At 41.2% G+C, this 18,533-nt stretch overlaps 1 protein-coding gene across 1 annotated transcript in view; it reads right to left on the bottom strand.

Moving 5' to 3' along the window:
* Positions 1-11,042, bottom strand: part of nucks1a (nuclear casein kinase and cyclin-dependent kinase substrate 1a) — a 37,155-nt gene extending 26,113 nt beyond the window's left edge. Inside the window, exons 1-2 of the mRNA XM_068057362.1 lie at positions 10,658-11,042; positions 9,117-9,160 (exon numbers count right to left, since the gene is read on the bottom strand). Coding sequence (XP_067913463.1) covers positions 9,117-9,160; positions 10,658-10,674 — 61 coding nt within the window. The 5' untranslated portion in view covers positions 10,675-11,042. The remainder of the gene's footprint in view (positions 1-9,116; positions 9,161-10,657) is intronic.
* Positions 11,043-18,533: the final 7,491 nt, after the last annotated feature.

The following is an 18,533-nucleotide window of genomic DNA, read 5'->3' as shown; positions in this document are numbered from 1 at the left end:
AGTTCCTACCCAAAACGTTATATGACTATGCCATAGAAGCAACCAAATATGGTAATGATATAAAAACAAGAAATGCTGGAAATACTCAGCAGGTCTGGCAGCATCTGTAGAGAGAGAAGCAGAGTTAACATTTCAGGTTAGTGACCCTTCTTCAGAACTGAAGAAGAGTTCTGAAGAAGGGTCACTGACCTGAAACGTTAACTCTGCTTCTCTCTCCAGAGATGCAGCCAGACCTGCTGAGTATTTCCAGCATTTCTTGTTTTTATTTCAGATTTCCAGCATCCACAGTATTTTGCTTTTATTATAATGGTAAAGATGATTGTTGCATTTCTATGCATGTTTCAGAAAGCAGGCTGTGATAACAAACTGCCATTATGAGGCTGCTGGTTGCTTCACTTGCTATCGCAACAACATCCTGGTGTTTAATATTTTTAAAAATAAATGTCTAATGGAGCATGGAGGTGGGAACTGCTACAGATCAGTGTTAGCAGCTGAATTTTATAGAAACTGCTGGTTACACAGAGTTTCAGAAAACACTTCAGAATTATCAGAAAAACAAATAACGGGACTAAGAATGAGAGGTCAGATATGAAGATAAATTAATTTGATGCAGGAGAGAAACAAATGAGAAGAGACAGCGACTGGTACAGAGTTGCAGTCAGTTGCCAGATTAAAGAAGATGAATTGAATCAAACATATGATTCATTTATAGTAATTCATACATGTGAACAAGTTAAACCACAATGAATAGAATCCCAAGATCACTCCAAGGATTATTTTTTTGTGACTGTGCTGCCATTTAATAGAACAGTTTGCAAGCAAGGATTAACAATTACATGCAAATTAGTACATTGTCCCCACACCCTGATCTATTTTCACACTTCAAACCATTCTTCCCTTGATGGCATTGACCCCTGGTTCCACAGGGAGCAAAGCCCTTTGTAACCTCAACAAGTGTTTACACTGGATGTACTAGTCAGGACAGCAAGTACTGGCAGATTATTCAACCACAAGTTATCATAACCATACATGATCCTGTCCTTACAGGACCCACATGCATACACTACCAACGTGTCAGGATAGCAATCAGAATCAAAGATCTGGGCCAATTTTTCACTCCTCACTCATAGATTGGAGGCGAACTGTCCTATTTCAACACAAATCCGGTTGATATCCGCTAACATGGTTAAAAAAAAAATAGGGATTCAACCCGAGAACCTCATGGCTTGTGTGGTCCAATGAGTAATCACGCTAATCCGGATTTTACAATAGGAATAATGGTGAGGCTATCAGCAGTCACCGTTAACATTTATTGCAAATATGCAAACATTAGAACACTGAATTCTGGAAGCTACTGTCTGATTTACCGAGCTCCTTCACAAGCTTCAGAGAGATTTAGTATTAAAATACATGAAGGGTGTGAAGTTGCTGTGCTGTTAGGGTTGGTGCATTCAGGTGTAAATGAATTTATATAATAAGTCATACATACGCACTAGGAGCAGGAGTAGGCCACTCGACCCCTCAAGCCTGCTCCGCCATTCAATAAGATCATGGCTGATCTGATTGTAACCTCAACTCCACATTCCTGCCTACTCCCGACAAGCTTTCACCGCCTTGCTGATCAAGAATCTATCCGCCTTAAAAATATTTAAAGACGCTGCTTCCACTGCCTTTTGAGGAATGGAGTTCCAAAGACTCATAACCCTCAGAAAAAATGTCTTCTCATCTCAGTCTTAAATGGGCAAGCCCTTATTTTTAAATAGCGATCTAGATGCTCTCACAAGTGAAAACATCCTTTCCACATCCACCCTGTCAAGATCCCCCAGGATCTTATGTTTCAATCAAGTCGCCTCTTACGCTTCTAAACTCCAGCAGTTACAAGCCGAGCCTGTCTGACCTTTCCTCATAAGACAACCTGCCAGTTCCAGGTATTAGTCTAGTAAACCTTCTCTGAACTGCTTCCAACACATTTACATCCTTCCTTAAATAAGACCAATAATGTACACAATACTCCAGATGCAGTCTCACCATTGCCCTGCATAACTGAAGCATAACCTCCCTACCTTTGCATTCAATTCCCCTCACAATAAACGATAGCTTTGCTAATTACTTGTTATACCTGCATACTAACCTTTTGTGATTCATGTACTAGGATACCCAGATCCATCTGCATCTCAGAGCTCTGCAATCTCTCACTATTTAAATATGCGTCTTTTTTATTCTTCCTGCCAAAATGGACAATTTCACTTTTTCCCACATTATACACCATTTGCCAGATCTTTGCCCACTCACTTAACCTATTTATATCCCTTTGCAGCCTCCTTATGTCCTCTTCACAACTTACTTTCCTACCTATCTTTGTCTCATCAGCAAATTTAGCAACCATACCTTCAGTCCCTGCCAATACGTTACCCCCTACACCATGAGCTTTTATTTACCTTTGATGTGGCACCCTATCAAATGCCTTCTGGAGATCTAAGTACAGTACTCCTCTTTCTCCACAGCACATGCAACTCCCTCCAAGAACACAAATAAATTGGTTCAACATGATCTTACTTTCACAAAACCATGTTGACTCTGCCTGATTATCTTGAATTTTTCTAAGGCCCTGCTAGAATGTCTTTAATAATAGCTTCTAACATTTTCCCTATGACAGATGTTAAGCGAACAGGCCTCTAGTTTCCTGCTTTCTGTCTTCCTCCCTTTTTGAATAAAGAAGTTACATTCGTCATTTTCCAATCTAATGGAACCTTCCCCAAATCTAGGGAATTTACAAAAATTAAAACCAACACATCAACTATCTCACTAGTCACTTCTTTTAGGACCCTAGGATGAAGTCCATCAGGAGCTGGGGACTTGTCAGCCCCCAGCTCCAACAATTTGCTCTGTATGACTTCCCTGGTGATTGTAATTTTCTTGAGTTCCTCCCTCCCTTCCATTTCCTGATTTATTGCTATTTCTGGGATGTTACTTGTATGTTCTATAGTGAACACCGATGCAAAATACCTGTTCAATTCACCTGCCATCTCCTTACTTTCCCTTATTAATTTCCCAGACCCACTTTCTGAAGGACCAATGCTCACTTTGTCAACTCTTTCCTTTTTTAAAAAAAATATCTATAGAAACTCTTACTCTGTCTTTTTATTACTTATTAGTTTATTAGTCTTAATAACTGCCAAATCACTTTGGATGCTGAAAATGTAATTTTCCAAGTGTGCAGTCTCATTACTTCAAAATTTAATTGTTGATTTTAAATTTTAAAAACTATTTTTTAACCTTTGTCTCTTATCTCCCTCAATTCCATCTTTCTTTCCCTCTATTTCACTTTTTGTACATGATCGTAGTGAATCAAATATTCTAATTTATACCTCCTGGTTTTAATTCTTCACACCTTGGGTGAAGATTCTTTAATCTGATTAGCTGAAGAGACATGCTGCTATTTGCCCTGCTCTCTCTCAGATTACCCTGTAGAGGCACTACGCTGGAAAGGATCTCTAATAACCCCAACTCGTTGCTCAAAAGCTCGCAAGATCTGTGGGCAGCTGTAAGCATAATGAGCGGCACTGCTTCGCCGCTGACTACACAATCCGGGATATTATGTACTACTGTACAGAGCCACTAGTGCGGCTCAAATTAAAAAATCGACACGTAATACAGAACAAAAGTAGTTCAGATGTGAAAACCCATCCAAGTCCGAAGATGTATCGCTGCCTTGAATCACTGCTCTACTTAAAACACTGATCACATGAAAAAAAACTTACCAGAAAAAAAATTTAGATGCATGCACACTAAATCGAACTGTTTAGTAATAAAGTGGATCAAAATAAGCATGCATACGTTTGATCTGTACAGAAGTCTTTAAAACAAAATAGTCGCAACCCAAAACAGCAATGCAGATCAGCACTACAATTCATTTTATATAAATGCACAACCTCAGCTCAGCTCGTATGATATTAAATTGCTGGACAAATGACATACAACTTCTGCATAGAATATTACCAATCCTGTTTTGCCAGTGCCATTTTGAAATCAGGTCTGTCATTAAGCTTCATTCTATTTAGTCTATTTGTACTCCCATTGATGGGAAACCCAGTTAAACTGCATAATTATAATGCAGAAGTTGCTTTATAGACACACATTTGGAATGATGATCGCTTTTGGCTAAACCTGCTAAAAAAATAAGCAGAGTCATATGAATACCACTGGCCAACATAACTTTCTTTTACATCAGTACATAGTTGGATACTACAAGGATCCTTGGTAGTACTCACACCGGTCAGAGGTTTGTGGGTTAAAGTCCAGTAACTTGAGCACATAACCTAGTCTCACATTTCAGTGCAGTCGTGAGGGAGTGCTGCATTGTCACAGGTGATATTTTTCAGATGAAATGGTAAATTACCTGCTCAGGTGTTACATAAATAAAAGCACAAGCCACTGTTCAGAGAAGAGCAGGGGAGGTCTTCAGATATCCTGAAGATTTATTCCTCAACTAAGACTAAAATTTAGATCATTTATCATGTGGCGGTTTCTGGAACTTACTGTATGCAAATTAGCTACCATGTTTGACTACTACAGCTTTTACGCCACTTTAGGGTGTCCAGAGGATATGAAAGGCATTAAATAAAATTAAAAATAAAGTCCTGTTTTCAATAGGTTACATGGGAATTGTATGCTGCAGAGCTTTAGTCTGCTCTTCCATAATTTGTCAAGGTATGTGTGTGGCACCAATGAACAAGTTAACAGGATAAACTAACTTCTTGCCATACAAAGATTGTGGGCACATATTTGCTTTTTAAAAACCCATGTTAATTACTACAAAAGGTCAAGTTCACAGAATCAAGATCAACTTATCGTGGTAGGCATTTGCATTCTTTGATCCTCAGCTTCCAATGGGCAATCTCAGTTACAGTTCTTTTTTTAAAAAACTCAGTCCAGTGAGGGCCGTTTGTATATTCACTGTCTAATGTGAAGTTATGCCATACAAACCAAGATGCTCAGGTTCTACTCCCTGTCTCTATAATTGCAGCAGAAGGGAAGGGTAGTAAAAGCATCATGCATTTGTCATTGGGTTGGGAAGGAGGCAGGGGGAAAAAGAGAAGGGAAAAGGAAAACAAAACAAAATAGTAAGAATCCTGCCCTGGAAAAATGGATAAATAGACGTCAAATGAAAACAGGTCAGTGCTTAGCTGTGACATTTCCCAATTTTATCTTGTCCATGAGACCTTATTCCCAAACTACTAACTACCCAACTTTTCTTTCAAGCCTCCACGTTATCTGAACGTGTTAACTATGCTCTTTCCTCAGGCACTGCCCCTTTGCCTTTGAATCTGCCATCACCCCTCTCCTCAAAAAACCCACTCCTGACTTGTCATTGCAAGCTACCACCCCATCTTCAAACTCTTTGACCCTACCAAAGTTCCAATTTTTAAAGACATTCTTGCATGGGATGTGGGTGTCACTGGCAAGGCCAGCATTTGTTGCCCATCCCAACCGAATGGTTTGCTGGGCCATTTCAGAGGGCAGTTTAAGAGTCAACCACATTGCTGTGGGTCTGCAGCCACATGTAGACCAGACCAGGTAAAAATGGCAGATTTCCTTCCCTAAAAGGATATCAATGAAGTGGATGGGTTTTCCCTCCACCATAAGGTCAGAAGTGGGGATGTTTGCTGATGATTGTACAATGTTTAGCACTGTTCGTGCCTCCTCAGATACTGAAGCAACCAGTGTCCAGATGCAGCAATACCTGGAAAACATCCAGGCTTGGGCTGATAAGAGACAAGTAACATTCACACCAAACAAGTGCCAGACAATGACCATCTCAAACAAGAGAGAATCTAACCATCTCCCCTTGATGTTCAACAGCATTACCATTGTTGAAACCCCACTATCAACATCCTGGGGGTCACCATTGACCAGAAACTGGACCAGCCACATAAATGCTGTGGTTACAAGAACAGGTCAGAGTCTGAGAATTCTGCAGTGAGTAACTCACCTCCTGTCTCCCCAATGCCTGTCCACCATCTACAAGGCACAAGTCAGGAGTGTGATGGAATACTCTCCACTTGCCTGGAATGGTGCAGCTCCGACAACACTCAAGAAGCTTGACACCATCCAGGACAAAGCAGCTTACTTGATTGGCACCCCATCCACTACGTTCAACATTCATTCCCTCCACCAATGCAGTGACAGCAGTGTGTACCATATACAAGACGCAATGCACCAAGGCTCCCTTGACAGACAGTACCTTCCAAACCCACGACCTCTACCACTTACAAGGACAAGGGCAGCAGATGCATGGGAATACTACCACATTCAAGTTCCCCTCCAAGCCACACACCATCCTGACTTGGAACTATATCGCCATTCCTTCACTGTCACCGGGTCGAAATCCTGGAACTCCCTTCCAAACAGCACTGTTGGTGTACCTACACTCCAAGGACTGCAGCAGTTTAAGAAGGCAGCTCACCACTATCTCAAGGGCAATTAGGGATGGGCAATAAATGCTGGCCTAGCCAGCAATGCCCACATCCCCCGAACGAATAAAGAATGACAAGCGACAATGGTTTCATGGTCACCATTACTAAGACATTCCAGATTTATTAACAGAATTTAAATTCCACCAACTGCCACCCGTGTTCCCAGAGCATTAGCCTGGGTCTCTATTGCTAGTCCAATTAAATAAGAAATAGGAGCAGAAATAGGCCATTCAGCCCCTCTAGCCTGCTCGGCCATTTAATAAGATTAAGGCTGATCTGACTGTGGCCTTAACTTCACTTTTCTGCCTGCCCCCATAACCCTTCACTCCCTTGTAGATCAAAAATCTGAATATATTCAAAGCGGAGTTAGACAATGACCCAGCCTCCACTGCTCTCTGGGGAAGAGAATTCCAAATATTAATGACCCTCAGAAAAAATTCCTCCTCATCTTAAATGGGAGACTCCTTACCACTACCTCCCCCATCTTTGTGTCCATCTTTCCCATAATTCCATGTTTGAATCCCTCTAATCAGATTTCCAACCCTGTCACAGTGCCGAATTGGCCTAATCAAAGTCACAAATGTGTTCCTATGACTGTGACTACCCCTCCTCATCATTCTCAACCTATCTGCAGCCACTGACACAGTTGACCAAACCATCCTCCTGTAACACCTCTCCTCCATCAACTAGATAGGTAGGGCTGCCCTCGCCCGATTCCATTCTTATTCCTCCAGTCATAGCTATAGAATCACCTGCAATGGCTTCTCTTCCCACTCCCGCACCATTACCTCTGGAGTCTTCCAATGATCTGTCTTTTACCCAATCCTATTTCTCACTTACATGCTGCCCCTTGACAGCATCATCTGAAAACAGATCAGGTTTCGCATATGCGCTGACGACAGCCACCTCTACTTCTTCACCATCAGTCCGACTCCTCTATTGTCTTTTTAATTATTTGTTCATGGGATTTGGGCGTCGCTGGCTAAGCCAGCATTTATTGCCCATCACTAATTGCCCTTGAGGTGATGGTGCTGAGCTGCCTTCTTGAACCACTGCAGTTCTTGGGGTGTAGGTACACCAAAGGTGCGGTTAGGAAGGGAGTTCTAGGATTTTGACCCAGCGACACTGGAGGAACGGCGATATAGTTCCAAGTCAGGATGGTGTGTGGCTTGGAGGGGATCTTGAAGGTGGTGGTGTTCCGATGCATCTGCTGCCCTTGTCCTTCTAGGTGGGAGAGGTTGTGGGTTTGGAAGGTGCTGTCTAAGGAGCCTTGGTGAGTTGCTGCAGTGCATCTTGTACATGGTACTCATTGCTGCCACTGTGCGTCAATGGTGAAGGGAATGAACGTTGAAGATAGTGAATAGGGTGTCAATCAAGCGGGCTGCTTTGTCCTGGATGGTGTCGAGCTTCTTGAGTGCTGCTGGAGCTGATCCAGGCAAATGGAGAGTATTCCGTCATACTCCTGACTTGTGCCTTGTAGATGATGGACAGGCATTAGGGTGTCAGGTGAGTTACATACCGTAGAATTCCAAGCCTCTGACCTGCTCAGTATTTATGTGGCTGCTCCAGTTCAGTTTTTGGTCAATGGTAACCCCCAGAGTGTTGCCACATTTTTTGTATGACTTCAAGTACTGCATGAGCAGAAATATGCACCTCACTAAATATTGGGGAAACCAAAGGCATGGTCTTCAGTCCCCACCTCAAACTATGTTCCATAGCGAATTCCAAACCTTCTCCCTGGCCACAGTCTGAGACCAAACCAAACCACTTGCAACCTTGGTGTCGTCTTTGACCAAGAGATGCATATCCAACCACATAACCACTTCATCACCAAGAATGCCTACTTCCACCTCCGTAGCATTGCCCATCTCAGCTCCTGCCTCCACTCATCTGCTGAAACCCACATCCACGCTGTTGTAACTTGACTATACCACCGCTCTCCTGGTCGGCCTCCCCCCTTCCATAAACTCGAGTTCATCCAAAACACTGCTGCCCATAGTCAGTACCATGAAAACATACAATATGAATTAGTGGCTTCAAGAAATTAGGAGTGATTCTTTTTAAAAATTCACATGATACCCCTGTTCACCCATCACCCCTGTGCTCAATGACTTACATTGGATTCCTGTCTGGCAACACCTCAATTTTAAAATTCTCAGCCTTGTTTTAAAATCCCTCATGGCTTCATCCTCCCTATCTTGGTAACCCTTTCCCAGAATTCCACGCCTCCAATTCAGACCTCCAGCACATTCCCCGATTTATTCGTTCCATCATTGGCAGCAGTGCCCTCAGCAGCCCAATCCCTATGCTCTGCAATTACCTACCTAAACCACTCCATCTCTCTCCAGTGCTCCGTCTTCCATTAAGATACTCCTTAAAACCTACCTCTTTGACCAAGCTTTTGGTCATTTGTCCTAATATCAACTTATGTGGTTCGGTATCAAATTTTGTTTGATAATGCTCCTGTGAAACTTCCTTGATCTAACTACATTAAAAAGTACTACATAAATGCAAGTGCGGTTTTTGAGTAGATGGTGCCATGGAAGTATACATTATGAATTTGCGGCCTCAAGGAATTGTTTTCTTTTAATTCACAAGACAAGCTACTTCAAATTACCTGATGTCATGCATAGTACATACCATCAGAGTCTTCAAACTGTGAGTAGTCAATGACCTTCCTATTCCTAAGAAAAATAATGGAAAATAGTTAATTGTGCTTTATAATGCTCGTGAAGCGCTGTGGGATGTTTTATCACATTAAAGATGCTAGATAAATACAAGTTGTTGTTGTAGTTACTGTAAATCCACTTACTACCAGGCTAGAATTGTGGAGAAATTTTAAGATTAAAGTTACATTTTGAAATTACCTTAATAATTGCCCAAACTGCCACTAATTCAAAGAAAACAATAACTATAGATTTTTGCAAAGATCCAGTTCTGGTACTCTCATACCACCTAGCTCTCTGTTGCACAATATTTATGTAGATTGTGTGCTCCTTGGATCTTTACTGGCATGCTGAATTATAACAATTCTAGCCATTTGGAATGTCCAAAAATATGACCTGACAGATAAATGCAAAAGCAAAAACCTGCAGATGCTGGAAATCTGAAATAACTGAAAAGTCCCAGTTCAGATGAAAGATCATCAACCTGAAACATTAACTCCGTTTCTCTCTCCACAGATGCTGACTGACCTGTTGAGTGTTTCCCGCACTGTTATTATTACCTAAAAAGATTATCCTGTCAAAAATAGAAACGATACTGGTAGATTTAAAGTAACACTGATGGCTCCTTTTTGAGGGGGGAAAAGTGTTTTCCGTCTGTATTCTGAACCATCTTGAAAATGAATACATCTGGAACTATGGCTGCACATTCTATCCTTTCTCTCCAAACACACCCTTTGCTCATTTCCAGTCAGCCATAGAACTCAAGCCCAAAGAGGCAGACTACAGGTAGAAATTTAATTTACTTTAAATAAAACAAAAATCTGCCACGATACTCCTCAGGTGCCTTTAGTGCCATCACTGGACTTAAAAGTCTTAAGTTTCCTATTTACTTCACAAGGAATTCAGAACAGTATTTGGAATGCAGTCACAGCATGAGCCCATTTGTTCCTCCAACTTCCCAGAAACCACATGTCTTTTATAAAGACACAATTCAAAATGGAGACCCAGATGCTGACTCTGCTTAATAAATCTTACTGGAATCAAATTGTCAAAAAAACCCCACAAATGTTATTTCAATTATACACTGCCATGCATATGCAAGGTTTAGATCAACTTGGAATAAAACATAGAATGGGATCAAATCCCTTAATTGAACCTAAACGATTGAATCCAAATGCAATTTAAAATTGGATTTCATTAGGTTTAGCATTCTGGTCAATTGAGAGCACAAACGGTTGCATAATACCAATCAAAATAGTGGGAAGAGGGCTTGATGATTTTAATCCAGGGATGAAAATGAACACTGCAAAAATATATTTTGGCCAAAAGAAAACACACACATACACCAACACGCATTTTAAGGAAATTATTACATCGCGCAAACAAAAAAAAGAGGGGAGGCGTTCGCCTTTTGAGGCGCAGACCCGCTTTAAGAAACAAATACCTGGGAGAAATTAAAGAAATTCGCACGGTATCTCCCACTCAAACATCAATTAAAATGCTGCACATACGAACCTGACAGGTCTCGACATCTCTTCGGCGGGAACGCGAGGATTTTCGAAGAATGAAACCAGAGAATATATTTCCCCCCGTTTTCTTTTTTTTAAAAAAAATCGTTAAATAAAAAAAAACACCCCAAAAAAATTCGCAGGCCTCAGGCTTCAACGCACGGACGGGCACCCAATGGCAACCCCCCTTTTTCTAATATATCATATATAAAAGAAAATAAAAACGGAAATAAGGGAAACTAAATCCCGCGTTTGTAAAGTCGCACGTCCGAACCTGATTTTTTTTTATATGTATATTAAAACACTAGGAGTAAATGTGATTGAATTCCCTCAGTAATGGCAATGGGCAACTGGAGATAAAAGAGCAAAATACTTCCAGGGCAATCTAACTCGCTGGCCCCCACAGCTGCCCCTCCCCCACTCCCCTCCACAGCACCGCCCCTTTACCACCGGATTGGACGACGCGGCACCATCTGCCTTCCAGTTGGCGCGTTTGAAAAACAACCTGCCCCCTCATTGGTCCGCCTCCCTGTCCATCACCCCTCCTCCGGGGGAGGGGCGGGGTATAGGCAAGCACGTTCGGTTGCGCCCTGACGTCGCGCAACCGACCAAAAAAACCCGCCCTCGCCAGCGAAGCGCCATTTCGGATCGGCTGATTCTGTGTGTGCGTGATTTTGGGAAGATGTGAACAACCAGCAGCCTGAAGCGGCAGGAAGCTGGGTGACTCACTCGGATTATCGTTTTTAACGCTCTGTGATCTTTTATTTTCTCGAATAACAGCGTTTCAAACGTGAATCTGTAATTTCTCAGCGGCAGATTCGCCACGCGCCCTTATGTTGTGATTTACAATCAAACATTCAATCGGATCGCAAATTGCATGATTTCTCTTCGCAAATCGTGCAAATGAAAATTTAAATTCTTGCAGTTTTTTTCATCGCAGCCCCAGCAGAATCATCAAAATTTGGCGGCAAAACCCTGCCACCACCATCTTGCTGTGCAAAGGACAGGAAGGGTTCCTGCCCCTGAAATTTAAAGCGTGTCTGCCTACCCTCCAGCCATGTTATAAACCATGCAGTTTTACCTAAAATACATCCAGACTTTGCCACATTTTGCCTTTTTTTTTTAAACTTTGTACTATTCAATTTAAAATAATCCAACCATTTGCACTGCCCAATTTGGCTGGCTCATTGCCATTACCGCCGTTGCCAATCTGTTCCATCTATGACAGGTGGTTTCGCGATCTGACTGCAGATTGCACCGAGTCAGTACTTGGTTGGGCTGCCAGGGCAATCCTGGAGGGTTGGCAACCCCAGTAGTTTGGGGGTAGAGTCAGTTATGGCTCAGTAGTGGCACTCTTCAGTCAGAAGGTTGTGGGTTCAAGTTCATAAACTAAAAGACTCAAAAAAAAATCAAAGCTGGCATTACTGAGGGAATGCTGCACCATAGGAGGTGCTGTCTTTTGGATGAGATGTTAAACTGAGGCCCCGACTGCCCTCTCAGGTGGATGTGAAGATCCCATGGCACCATGCCAAAGTAGAGCAGGGGTATTTTAACTTTTATTTCTCAATCAACATCAATAAAAAAAAATTATCTGGTCATTATCACATTAAGCTTGCTGTGCTCAAGTTTGCTGCCACCTTTCCAACAATACAACAGTGACTATGTTTCAAAAGTACTGCATTAGGTGTAAAGCGCTACATAATTCAAAGAACTAAAATGTTAACTCAATGTTTCGCTCTCCACAGATGCTGCCATACCTGCCGTGTATTTCCAGCACTTTCTGTTTTTATTTCAAATTTCCAGCATCGGCAGTATATTGCTTTTATCTTTATTTCTTGATATTGGTAACTGGGTTATGGGAGTTTTTGTTCACAATTTTGGCCAGTCCATGTTCCTCATTTATCTAGGGTTATCTTCTTTTACCAAGTCAAAAACCTGATGGAGGCAGAATAGGAGTAGCGCAAGGGATAAGATTAATGCCTTTAATTTTGATTGCTTTAACCCCTTTTTAAATGAAATTTCTGAACACCACTCAAATACTAAATTCAGTATTCTTGACTTTTGCAGAAAGCTTAGTGCATTTGCTAGTCAAAAAAAGAGAAAGTATATACACAAAGGGATTTCTGCAAATTCCAGGGTGTTATAATTAAGATGATGCATTAAAACTTTTAAAATTAACTATTTAAGGATTTGAATACAAGATTTGGCTTTCAGATCAGATTGTCAAAGTGAGAAAATCTCATCAGGAATCTCTAATTTTCCACGTAAGCATTAACATTTCATTATGTGGATATGCCAACATATATTTGGTGCACACAGACAGATGCCATATGATCCCTAGTCAGTCACACAACTCTAACCATTCCTCGCATTCTGAACTTAAGTGTATTTTAAATGTGTGTTGCAAACTATTAAACCTCAGGTTGACCACAGACCAAAAGTTTTCAGGTCATCCACAATTTAAAATTAAGAAAACAAAGTCACTGTAATAAAATCTTACAAGACAGTTTCAAATCAGATGTGGGTTCAAATGTTAATGTATATATACTGATCTGGTTTACAGTTATACAGCAGTTGGTATCAGTATGCAACCTGACAAATCTTCTATATTAGCACCCGCGCATTGAAAAAAATCTAAAATTACATTACCTCTAAAACCTAAACGGGTGGCACAATGGTTAGCACCGCAGCCTCACAGCTCCAGCGACCCGGGTTCGGTTCTGGGTACTGCCTCTGTGGAGTTTGCACGTTCTCCCTGTGACTGTGGGTTTCCGCCGGTGCTCCGGTTTCCTCCCACAGCCAAAGACTTGCAGGTTGATAGGTAAATTGGCCATTGTAAATTGCCCCGAGTGTAGGTAGATGGTAGGAGAATTGAGGGAAGGTGGGGATGTGGTAGGGAACATGGGATTAATGTAGGATTAGCATAAATGGGTGGTTGATCGTCAGCACAGACTCGGTGGGCCGAAGGGCCTGTTTCAGTGCTGTATCTCTCTATGACTCTAAACATTTTCTGTTAAAGCACATCAAGATATGCAAAATACTAAAATGATGTGCTGCACACATTACGATTTGAAATCCAGGAATCAAAGTTGCACTCAAGTGTAAAAATATGGAGGAATAGTAGCTTACATAAACTGTTTACATTTTCATAAAAGTACCAAGTGAACTGCATTTCACTCCCTAAATCTTCATACTTGGATGTAAATCAAAAACCTGAACCATAGGACTTCATATAAAATTGCTCCATAAATTAAGTTAATTAACCTCCCAGTCTAACTGGTAGAGGGGGGATTGCAAAATGTAATTTCCACCCCCTTTGAGTACAATTATAAACTGGCTGGTATACTAAGAAGTGTAAAATAAACTGCAGGGATTGCACACATTAGTCACTGTATTGTATTGCACTTTGAGATATTCGCAACCAAGACCTCGGTCTTACCATATATACAGCATAGCATCTTTAATGCTTCTCCTATTTAGTGATTTTGATGGGGTGGGAAGGAGGTTTGCAGTTTATTCTGTCAACTGAGGAAGATGGGAACAAAAAAGTGGCCAAAGTAAAAGATGAAAATTGATATAAAGCTAGATGAGAATGTAAAAAAATTAAAAATTTTGAGACAGTGTTTTCTTTCCTTTTTTCATTTTCATGTAACTTAAAACAAAAACATAGGAGAAATGATTTTCTTTTTTTCTCTTCCCCTGCCATTGCAGCATACAGGATCCTTCAGCTGGCTGGATGACCTACTCGCATTATGTAGCTTTGAAAGCCCCAATAAAAGATGCATGTGAGTTATTCAGAAAATGCAGTGAACCTTTTTGGGGAACTGCCCAGCCAATATTATTGGCTCATCTTAGTGATGTGGCTGAGCAGAGTGAAGGATCAGATCTAGGCTTTGGCTGTGAACAGCTGCCTCTGCCATTTCCTCCCACTCACCTTTATGGGAATGCCTGAAATTCATCATTGCTTGTCTTGTGGCACAGTTAAGATCAGCGTAGCACAGCTGCAAATTTGTATTATCCCACACTATAACACTATGGTACCATTCTGCTGCAATTTAAAATTGTTTGCCAATATTTCCATCATTCAGAGCTAATGTTACAGTTTAAAATATAAGCAGCAACTATAAAATTCCTCATTGAAATAAATCACACGGTCAGGCTGATGTATCTACATATCCTTAACGGCAACAAATTGTCTTTATAAAGGAGCCTTTAAATGAGTAAAACATCCCAAGGTGAATATAGGAGATATGATCAGTAAGTTTGCAGATGACACGAAAACAGCTGGTGTCATAAATAGTGAGGAGGAAAGCCGTAGATTACAGGACGATATAGATGGGCTGGTAAGATGGGCCGAGCAGTGGCAAATGGAATTGAATCCTGAGAAGTGTGAGGTGATACATTTTGGGAGGACTAACAAGGTAAGGGAATATACAATGGATGGTAGGACCCTTGGAAGTACAGAGGGACCTTGGTGTACTTCTCCATAGATCACTGAAGGCAGCAGCACAGGTAGATAAGGTTGGTTAGGAAGGCATATGGGATACTTGCTTTTATTAGCAGAGGCACAGAATATAAGAACAGGGAGGTTATGATGGAGCTGTATAAAACACTAGTTAGGCCACAGCTGGAGTACTGTGTACACTTCTGGGCACCACACTATAGGAAGAATGTGATTGCGCTGGAGAGGGTGCAGAGGAGGCTCCAGCCTGGGCTGGAGCATCTCAGCTATAAAGAGAGACTGGATAGGTTAGGGTTGTCTTGCTTAGAGCAGAGAAGGCTGAGGGGGGACCTGATTGAGGTATATAAAATTATGAGCGGCATTGATAGGATAGATAGGAAGAAACTTTTTCCCTTTGCGGAGGGGTCAATAACCAGGTGGCATAGATTTAAGGTAAGGGGCAGGAGGTTTAGAGGGGATTTGAGGAAACAAATTTCACCCAGAGGGTGGTTGGAATCTGGAACACACTGCCTGAAGGGCTGGTAGAGGCAGGAACCCTCACAACATTTAAGAAGTATTTAGATGAGCACTGGAAACGCCATTGCATACAAGACTACAGGCCAAGTGCTGGAAAATGGGATTAGAATAGATAGGTGCTTGGCCTGCACAGACATGATGGGCCGAAGGGCCTGTTTCTGTGCTGTATAACTATGACTCTAGGTGCTTCACAGGACTGCAATCATAAAAAAATGACACTAAGCCAAAGGAGAACACATTAGGGCAGGTGACCAAAAGCTTGGTAAAAGAAGTAGGTTTTAAAAACAGCATTAAAAGGACAGAGATCAAGAGGTTTAGGGAAGTAATTCCAGAGCATTGAGCCTTGACAGCTGAAGGCACAGCACCTAATGGTTATTTGAAAAAGGGTGGACGTAGAGTGGTGGGGTGCGTGGAGACAGACAAGTCAGAGTTGGAGGAATGCAAAATTCTGAGAGGGTTATAGGGTTGGAGCAGGTTATAGAGATAGGGAAGGGCGAGGCCATGGAGGGATTTGAACAAAAGGAAGATCATTTTAAAATGGAGATGTTCAGGTAGGTCAGAGAGCACGTCTGATGGGTGAATGGAACTTGTGCGAGTTCGGATTTGGGCAGTGAGTTTTGGAGGAGTTTAGGTTTATGAAATGTGGAAGGTGGGAGGTTGGCCAAGAGAGTCCTGAGGTCACAAAAGCCAGGATGAGGGTTTCAGCAACTTAAGAGCTGAGGCAAAGGTGGAGAAGGGCGGCATTAGGAGTTGGAGCTGCAGACCACACATAACATCACTGTTGATGTAAAGGCTATGAGTACATCTGAGCTTCACCATAAAACCCAATATCCAAAAATATTTTGACCAGTTTAGCAGCATCAATCCCACAAAGTAATTCTGAATCTCCTTAAAAGGCACTTCCATTTCATTGCTGAGCATTTTTCAGAAAAAACCCATCTTTCTTCTATAATCCTTAAATTTTAGCAATTTTTTTAAACATCCTTACCAATTATTGCCCTTCTGTTGAAGATCATCTTATTATACTCACCCCATTTCATGCTTCAGTACACAGCTTCAAGCACCTTAGGCAGTTTGGATTCAGCAGCTGTCTCAATCATGCTGTTGTCAGAAGAGTCACCACATTTCTGGTGTCAGATGTGGAGTCTTTCTTCACTTTTGACAAACAATAAAAACTTAAATGTTCATGTAGTTACGCACTAGAAATTATATTGCAAGGTAGAGAGGAAGTCAACTTATCCTCATACATTATTCCATTCCCTGATATTATGGTAGAGACAGACGTATGGAGTTTTGAGGAAGAGTTGGGTAGCATTTTGACCTGGGGAATTATCAAGTGAACTTCTCTAACCCTTTATTATATTTTTCACAATCTTAATTGTGTCCTATGAATCTTTCCAAATTCAACTCACCCAAATCTTTGTTTTCCCAACTTTCTGCTTGTATTTGGCACAAACTGCTCCCTATATTGATGTACAAAGGCATCATTCCTCAACAAGTTGAGAAAAAGATACTATATACACAAGACTTATCACAAACTAAACGTTAAGTTCAAGATTAATGTCATAGGTGCTTTCTACAACAATAGCATGCTCCAGTATCAAAGGATTACTTAACACTGATACTGTAAACGAGGCTCGTACTAAGTTGAGTTTCACATCATGGAGTTTACACAAAATGGATCTGACATGGTCTCTTTGTATAAAAACATAACAAAAATCTCATCCAGCAGTTTTATACAGATATGGCCTGCACAAGACACAAGAATCCATTATTGAAATCTACCATATATCTGCAAACAGTACTTGTGAGCTGAATATCCTGTTAAATTCCATTTGAAATTTGGATCGATAGCCATGCAGAACAGGTATGGTGAGCCAAATAGCCTACCCACAATACAATATTTCCACCCAATGCTGCTGGTCAATCTAGCTTATTACAATATTGTATTGCAACTAAAATAAATAATAAAGAAAATAATTGAAGCAATATAGAAACCTCAGGTGCAGAACTACATGTGTCGAACTCATTCACTTTAAAAAGAAATAAACCCTGTTGGGGTCAAACAGGGAGAGGGGAGCCCTTCGACCCCTCCTTCATAAATTGGGAGTGATACCAACTCAGACATTCAAGTTCATACTCATTACAGCACAGGCAAATTTACATTTTCAAAAGTAGAATTTATGATAAAAGGAAATAAGATCATAACTTAATTAGTAGAACTTACTATTGCAGCACAACCAGAAACTGAATCTGGAACAAAATCGAAGTTACTTCATCTTTTTCTGTAACCAATTGTTACGATCAGACGAGAAGGGGTCCCCTCTTCCCTCTCTTTGTTTGACCGCAACAGGGTTTATTTCTTTTTTAAAGTGAATGTGCTTGCCAAATCAGAGTGTTTAACTATTTACGTGCTATGATCATAAAACCAATCGGACAGGTTTTCTTGAGTTTAACAAAGAAAGAATTTTAGCTTTATTGTACTTAAACCAAACTAAGTAAAATGATAAACTATGCTCCAACTTTCTCACACACACACACAAATGGGTTACAGAGTGGGAAAGGATAGCTTAGCCGGATTAGAGTCTGGAGCAATAAAAAGGGGTATATGGTCTGCGGAGTTTGGTGACTCCGTTGGCTTCCGGCTGAACTTGAGGGGTGAAAGATATAGGACAGATGTCAGAGGTAGTTTCTTTACGCAGAGAGTAGTAGGGGCGTGGAACGCCCTGCCTGCAACAGTAGTAGACTCGCCAACTTTAAGGGCATTTAAGTGGTCATTGGATAGACATATGGATGTAAATGGAATAGTGTAGGTCAGATGATCGGCGCAACATCGAGGGCCGAAGGGCCTGTACTGCGCTGTAATATTCTAATTCTAATTCTAACTCGGTGGTCCTGAGGCTTC

This window comes from Heterodontus francisci, chromosome 25 (assembly GCF_036365525.1).
Source record: "Heterodontus francisci isolate sHetFra1 chromosome 25, sHetFra1.hap1, whole genome shotgun sequence".
NCBI lineage: Eukaryota > Metazoa > Chordata > Chondrichthyes > Heterodontiformes > Heterodontidae > Heterodontus > Heterodontus francisci.
This window is presented reverse-complemented; position numbering and strand designations above follow the sequence as displayed.